The sequence below is a fragment of the Amphiprion ocellaris genome, chromosome 19, assembly GCF_022539595.1.
Source record: "Amphiprion ocellaris isolate individual 3 ecotype Okinawa chromosome 19, ASM2253959v1, whole genome shotgun sequence".
In the NCBI taxonomy this organism is placed as follows: Eukaryota; Metazoa; Chordata; class Actinopteri; family Pomacentridae; genus Amphiprion; species Amphiprion ocellaris.
This window is the reverse complement of record NC_072784.1, coordinates 25,281,455-25,289,005: the sequence shown is the minus strand read 5'-3', so window position 1 is coordinate 25,289,005 and position 7,551 is coordinate 25,281,455. Positions and strand designations below refer to the sequence as shown.

Genomic DNA, 7,551 nt, shown 5'->3' with positions numbered 1-7,551 from the left:
TTTACTGCATCAACATGTCAATATTCTGTCCACGTGTGTTTAAACTTTATTATATTATTATACTTTCTTTAAAGATTCAAATCTTCTGGAAATTCTCTCAATCTATCATATACAGACACTATAAAAGGCGACTTGTTTCTCTCATGCTGTTGTCACTAAACCTTACTCTGCCGTCTCCATCATGGTGATTAAAAGAGGAAGTAGTTTTTGTACGACTCTATTTCTGTCTCTCACTGTGTCTCTCTGGCACAGTAATACACTGCTGTGTCCTCAGTCTTCAGGCTGTTCATCTGTAGATAGACTTTACTGCTGGAATCATCTCTGGAGATGGTGAATCTACCCTGGACTGACTGGGAGTAATAGATAGGAGAACTAGATGTGCCGATGTAAGCGATCCATTCCAGTCCTTTACCAGGAGTCTGTCTGATCCAGTTCATCCAGTAGCTACTAAATGATATTCCAGATGTTGTACAGGTGAGTCTGTGGGACTCTCCAGGTCTTTTCACTGCTGGTTCAGACTCTGTTATGCTCCAACCTTCAGCACCACTCCAAACAAACACAGCAACCACCAACAGTGTGAGCTGTCTGTCAGCCATGTTCACAATGTGACTAATATGTCTTCAAGTCTGGAAATTTCCTTTAAATATCCTGAATCCACATGAAAATGCTTCCATGAGGCTCCTCCTGCATCAGTCAAATCAGAGGGCAGGTCTATAAACAGCACAACATGAGATTCAGCATCATTTCAACAACTCTGCAGCTAAAAAACATCTGTTTCCTCCATGACATAAGAGTAGCATATATTTCCAGTATTTAAAATTTCATTTTTTATTCTGTTAAAGATTTATTGATTTTATTGTTACACTGTAACTTTTTTGTTGTTATGTCCTAAAAATACAAAGATAAGTAGAAATATATGCCCTAACAATATAAAGATAAGTTGAAAAATATGTCCTAAAAACACAAGATAAATAGAAAATATGTCCTAAACATATAACCATAAGTAGAAACAGTATAAGCATAAATGTAAAATGTGCATTTGTGAAGAAATACAGTGTAAATATACAGTGTAATAAAAACAGTGTAAATGTGATAATTAATATATTTGACAACATGTTTCTGACCATATATTAAACTGCAGAATATATTAACGTGATAATTTGTAGTTTGTTTGAGTCGGTGGATGAGTAGGAAGCAAGTCTTCTTCAAATCATAATTAAAATTCTTCATTACTAGTTTCCAAACAAACAGATTATTGATGTGAAGGGAAAAGATGAAGCTTTTATAGCTGTTTTATATTGATATGTAGCATCTCTGTCAGGAAGTAACTGTCTACAGATCAAAAGTGTGTGTGGTTGCTGGTTGTTGAGTTTTTGTGCAGGTCTGTTGGTGGTTTGTGTCACTGTGGGGCGACGTACACAGTAATAAACTGCTGTGTCCTCAGAATGCAGGTTCTGTCCTGTTATTGTCACTGTTCCTGCAGACATGTCTCTGCTGTAACTGAACTTGTTCTTCAGAGCATTATTTTGGTAAAAGCTGCCACCACTTCCTCCCCACTGATGGAAAATCCATTCCATTGGTTTTCCTTCATGCTGTCTGATCCAACCTGTTCCATAGCTGCTATCAGTCACAGAATAACCAGACAGTAGACAGGTGATGGTCAGAGTCTGTCCAGGCTGCACAAGCATTGAGTCTGGCTGGATGAGATCAATACTGTTCACACCTGTGGAGACACAAACCAACATTATCTCCAGCATTCATCATATTACTGAGTGTTTGTAATGTGTTGATGAGTGTGAATCCAGTGAAAGCTCCTCACAGGATCCAGCAGCCAGCAGCAGAATCAGAGCTGCAGAGAACATGTTGATGTTGGAGCTCAACTGATGTGAGCTCTGGTTTCCTCTCACTGACACAGAAACACACACTTCCTTTTATGTGAGCTTTATTTGCATATTGTTGAATAAATTAAATTCAAATCAGATGTAAACAGTGTGTCTTCTGGAGTGACCACATTAGAACATTTTTCACAGCCTCTAATGGACCATCTAGATGATTATTTCCTTCAGGTTAATGTAGAAAAACTGAATGTTGCTGTTAAAGAAAACTTTTGTCTGTGGTTGATTTTCTGCTGTTATTATTGTAGTGAGTCATGATAAACATCCAAACACCAGACTGATAAACTTCATTGCTGTGTTTCATTTGAATGCCATGTAATAATTAGATTTACATGCTTTATATTTCATGTTTTAGTGATTATTACTGCTTTTTCTGAATTCATTTAAAACATCTCCAGCTAAAGATAAACTAAAATATAATTCTTCCTCAGGACCTTCAGTAGAAATAAGTGCTGTAGGATTTTCTATTAGAGTCTGACTGCAAACACCTGAAGAGAAGAGAAGAGAAGAGAAGAGAAGAGAAGAGAAGAGAAGAGAAGAGAAGAGAAGAGAAGAGAAGAGAAGAGAAGAGAAGAGAAGAGAAGAGAAGAGAAGAAAAGAGAAGAGAAGAGAAGAGAAGAGAAGAGGGTGATTTAAAGTGTGAATCCACTGTTCTGTCTTGCTTTCAGTGCAGTCCAATGACAAGAGATGGAGGATATTAGCATTGAGTGGACTGGAAAGATCTATATTTATACAGCAACCATCTGCATTTCAGTGATATTAAATATCCCGACATTTGACACATTAATGAATAAGATTTGTTCAACTGTACAACCTCTTTCTCATGAGTAGCTTTAAGCAAAAAGCATATATAAAATATGTAAAACAGCCTTCTTCCACATTAAAAACATCACCTACCTCCATCCATCCATCCCTTTTTCAGCTACAGAAACTCTCATCCACACATTCATCACATCCAGGCTTGACTCCTGCAACAGTCTTCTCTTTGGTACAACATCCAAAACATTCAAGAAACTTCACTACACCCAGAACTCTGCTGCCCACCTGCTCACCCACTCCCACTCCTGTGATCACATTAGCTCCATCCTTCAGAACCTCCACTAGCTCCCTGTCCTCCAGCGAATCCACTTCCTCATCATCACCTACGAAGCTCTCCACAACCTCATTCCCCCCTACATGACTGAACTCCTCCACTGGGACACTCCCATCCTCCACTCTGCTGATTCTAGCCTCCTATCTACCCCCATCTGGACCAAATACCAGACCTGGGGTCCATCACTGCTCCCCTCTTTGGAAATCAGTCCCCATAGCATCAGAGAATCCTCCTCACTCTCCATATTCAAGAAATCCTGAAAGAAACATCTTTTCAACACTGCATACAACTAAGAAATCTACTCTAATATCTGATCCTTTCTACACTACATTACATTATTTTATATGTTTTTTCTGTTCTTATGTTTGTAAAATTGTAAAGCATCTTTGACTGTCTTGAAAAACACGATGTAAAGATGATGTATTATTGTTATATAATCTACAGTATTATTGAGTTCAGCAAAAAGCTCCAGTGTCTCAGATGTCACTCTGCTATCTGACATCTGTGGAGGTTTTTGTGCAGCTGCTTCACTGACTTCAGTCACTGTGGGTGTCGAGCACAATAATAAACAGCAGAATCTTCAGTCTTCAGACTGTTCATCTGCAGATACACCTGCTGTAAGGTGTTGTCTCTGGAGATGGTGAACCTGCCTTGAACTGACTGAGAGTAGTAGATGTTAGCACTGTCATATCTGATATAAGCAACCCACTCCAGTCCTTTTCCAGGAGCCTGTCTGACCCAGTCCATGCTGTGGTCACCAAAGGTATATCCAGAACCTGTACAGGTCAGTTTGTGGGATTCTCCAGGTCTTTTAATGACTGATTCAGATTGAGTCAGAGTCTGACCATCAACACCTGCAGAGACAAACAAGAAAACAGCCACTCGTTGTAAACTGGTAACTTTGTGAGGACAGATGATCAAACCAACATCACTGAAAGTCTTCACCTGCCCACAAAATGGTCAGAATCAACAATGGTGTCCTCAAGTCCATCATGTTAAACTGTGTGTCCACTAGTCTCTGTCATCGTCTCTGCAGTCACATAAGTAGGATGAAGATGCTTTGCATTGACTCCTCCTCACAGGAAGAACAGAGTTGGAGTGGACTTGGTCTTCTTTTTTTTTGTTATATATGTTGAACTTGGACAGCTACAATAGTTCAATTCGAGGTTTGATTTCATGTTTCCCGGTTCATATTGTTAGCTGAGTTTTAATTTGCCATCTTTTCCTCTTCCTTCCATTAGAAAAGCTGGAGAAAAATCTTTCAGCATCCACAGAATCACAACAAATAACAACAACAACAACAAAACAATAAAATATACAGATTTTATTGTATTCTGCAGTCAACTCTTTCTTCATGGATGTCAGAGATGTCAAGTAAGAGTCAAGAAATTGACTCTGTACTCGTCTCACTCTTAGTCAAAACATGTGATTGTAAATATCTGTGGACACAGAAGTTATTATTATCTCCATCATTCATGTGATTATTTCCTGAGTCTGTGTGAAAGAGTCTCACAGGATCCAGCTGACAGCAGCTGTTTCTGTTCTTGTTCAACATTATATGACATCATATTAAATGAAACAGTAAATGCTGCTGGAATTAGATTTAAAAAAAAACATTTTTTTGACTTACAAAGTCACAAATGAACTTCTTCCTGATTTAGGCCCATTGAAAGATCATTTTGTTATTTGAATTAATATTAGAGTGGAATTGTTTTTTGAAAGTCCTGTGAGCTGCTAATGGTGCAAAGATTGACAGTAAAGAGAGTTTTACTGAGTGAACTGGTCTGAATCCATTCCTGGTCTGAGGGCTCCTCCTCTGGTGGCTTCATGTTACAGTGTTCAGGCACTGAGGGGTTTTTGTTCAGGTCTACTGATCATTTGTGTCACTGTGTGTCTCTGGCACAGTAATACACAGCAGAGTCTTCAGGCTGCATATTCTGTCCATTCAGAGTCACTGTTTTGCTGGAAGAGTCTAATTCGATACTGAACTTGTTCTTCAGTGAATCTTTGTAGTGTGAGCCTCCAGTATATTTCATTCCAATCCATTCCAGTCCTTTCCCTGCAGGTTGTCTGATCCAAGCTGTGTAGAGGGCACTGGATGATCCAACCCTTGGGCATCCTCCTGCAAAAGCACAGCACCAGCGCCCACGGCGCTGGCATCAACCTCCAACTTAAAGGGACGGGCCATATCAGGTGCAGCCAGCACAGGAGCATGACAAAGAAGGGACTTGGCACACTCAAAAGCATGCTGACACTCAGAAGTCCACAGAAAGTCAACCTTCGGACTAAGTAAGCTGGTAAGAGGATGTACAACAGAAGAGAAATTACGACAAAATCCTCTATAGTATCCCACCATTCCCAAGAACCGGCGCAACTCACGCCTAGTGGAGGGGGCAGGGTATGCGAGAATGGAAGCTATTTTCGCCCCCACAGGTCGCACCTGACCCTGTCCCACCTGCCGCCCTAAGTATGTGATGGTGGCTCTACCAAAGTCACATTTACCCAAGTTCAGTGTGAGGGAAGCCCTATCCAAACGACTGAACACCTGACGTAATATCCCTATATGGTCCTCCCATGTGCTAGAGTACACCACAATATCGTCCAGATATGCGCTGCAATTGGGGAGTCCACGCAGAACTTCATTCACCAGCCTCTGAAATGTAGCAGGTGCATTGCACATACCAAAAGCCATAACTGTATACTGTAAAAAACGGTCGGGCGTCACAAAAGCAGAAATGCTGGAGGCGCGTTCGGTGAGGGGGACTTGCCAGTAGCCATTCAGGAGGTCAAGTTTACTCACATATCTGGCATTTCCGACGCTGTCAATGCAATCCTCCATCCGTGGTAGAGGATAGGAATCAGGAACGGTGACAGAGTTCACTCTACGGAAATCAGTAATAAAGCGAGGGGAGCCATCTGGCTTCGCCTCCAGCAAACAAGGGGAGCTCCACGGACTGGAACTGGGCTTGGCCATACCGTGCTCCAACAAATAATCAGTTTCTGCAGTCATTAGGGCCCTCTTCATGGCATTCACCCGATAAGGGTGCTGCTTAATAGGTCTAGCATTCCCTACATCAATGTCATGTTCAACCACGGTTGTTTGTGTGGGAATATCATTAAATAAACACCGAAAGTCACTTACTAATGCCAAGACATCCTCCTTCTGATCACCAGGTAAGTGATTCAGTTGCTCAGGGAGAGCCTGCAGCATCTCCGAATTCGGTAGTCGGGCGCTTTGTGCAGGAACATGGGGCATGCGCAAACCATCATCACCATCAGGAGCCACTGCCTCCGCAGACACCACAGATATAGCAGCAACTTGAGCAGGTTTCAGTGCACCTACACTGGGTGTCTGACCACCATGATATAACTTCAACATATTAACATGGCAAACACGTGACTTGCGCCTCCAATCGGGAGTGCATAAAACATAGTTGGTCTCCCCATGCTTCTTGAGGACCTCATAAGGACCAGAGTACTTGGCAGAAAGCGCAGAACCAAGGACAGGGAGCAGGACCAGGACTTTATCACCAACCTGAAATTCCCTTTTAACGGCTGACTGATCAAACCGACGCTTCATAACGACCTGGGAGGCCTTTAGAGACTCCTGGGCCAGGAGATTTGCACGGCGCAAGCGCTCCCGAAACTGACTGACATATCCCGCAAGTGATTTATCGCCAGCCTCCACTGGAGACAGAAACTTCTCCTTTAACGCCCTCAGCGGTCCTCGAGGTGTATGGCCAAACACCAGCTCAGCAGGACTGAAGCCAAGCGATTCTTGCACAGCTTCACGTGCAGCAAACAATAAAAATGGGATCCCCTCATCCCACCCTCTCTCAGTCTGCAGACAATATTTACCCAGCATCGACTTTAAAGTCTGATGCCATCGCTCTAACGCACCTTGCGACTCCGGATGATACGCACTGGAGACAACATGCTGCACGTCCAAAGACTTAACCACCTGCTTAAATAAATGGGACTGGAAGTTCTTGCCCTGATCCGTTTGGATTATCTTCGTGAGCCCAAATGTAGAAAAAAACTTAGTTAGCGCCTTAACAATCGCACTGGCTGTAATTTTCCACAGCGGAAATGCCTCAGGAAAACGCGTCACAGCACACATTATAGTCAACAAGTACTGGTTGCCACTTTTCGTCCTGGGGAGCGGACCAACACAGTCAACTATGACCCGGTCAAATGGCTGTCCAGACGCAGGAATTGGTTGCAGAGGGGCTAGAGGTATAACCTGATTCGCTTTCCCTGCAATCTGACACACATGACAACTACGACAATAATGAGCCACATCACGTTTAACCCGGGCCAAAAGAAATGCCTAAGCAGAAGTTGGTATGTCTTGTTAATCCCCAGATGTCCCGACCACTGACTTTCATGAGCCAAGGACAGAATAGCTGTGCGATAGCAAGCAGGAACCACAATCTGCTTCACAACATTCCAGTCAGAAACAGCAGCACCGTAGGGTGACCAATTACGCATCAAAATGTCACCATCAATAAAATAAGCCGTACCGGCACTGTTAGGTTCCTCAGCACTTACCACACTGGAGAA

The 7,551-nt window shown here is 42.4% G+C and overlaps 2 gene segments (V, D, J or C); both read right to left on the bottom strand.

Annotated features, from left to right (window-relative positions):
• Window positions 1-230: 230 nt before the first annotated feature.
• Window positions 231-596, bottom strand: LOC129347602 (immunoglobulin heavy variable 3-48-like). The segment is given in 1 exon segment: window positions 231-596. A coding segment is annotated over 1 exon segment (366 nt).
• A 2,932-nt stretch (window positions 597-3,528) lies between these two features.
• On the bottom strand, window positions 3,529-3,993 carry LOC129347601 (immunoglobulin heavy variable 3-30-3-like). The segment is given in 2 exon segments: window positions 3,529-3,842; window positions 3,934-3,993. Coding segments are annotated over 2 exon segments (363 nt in total).
• Between the last annotated feature and the right edge of the window lie 3,558 nt (window positions 3,994-7,551).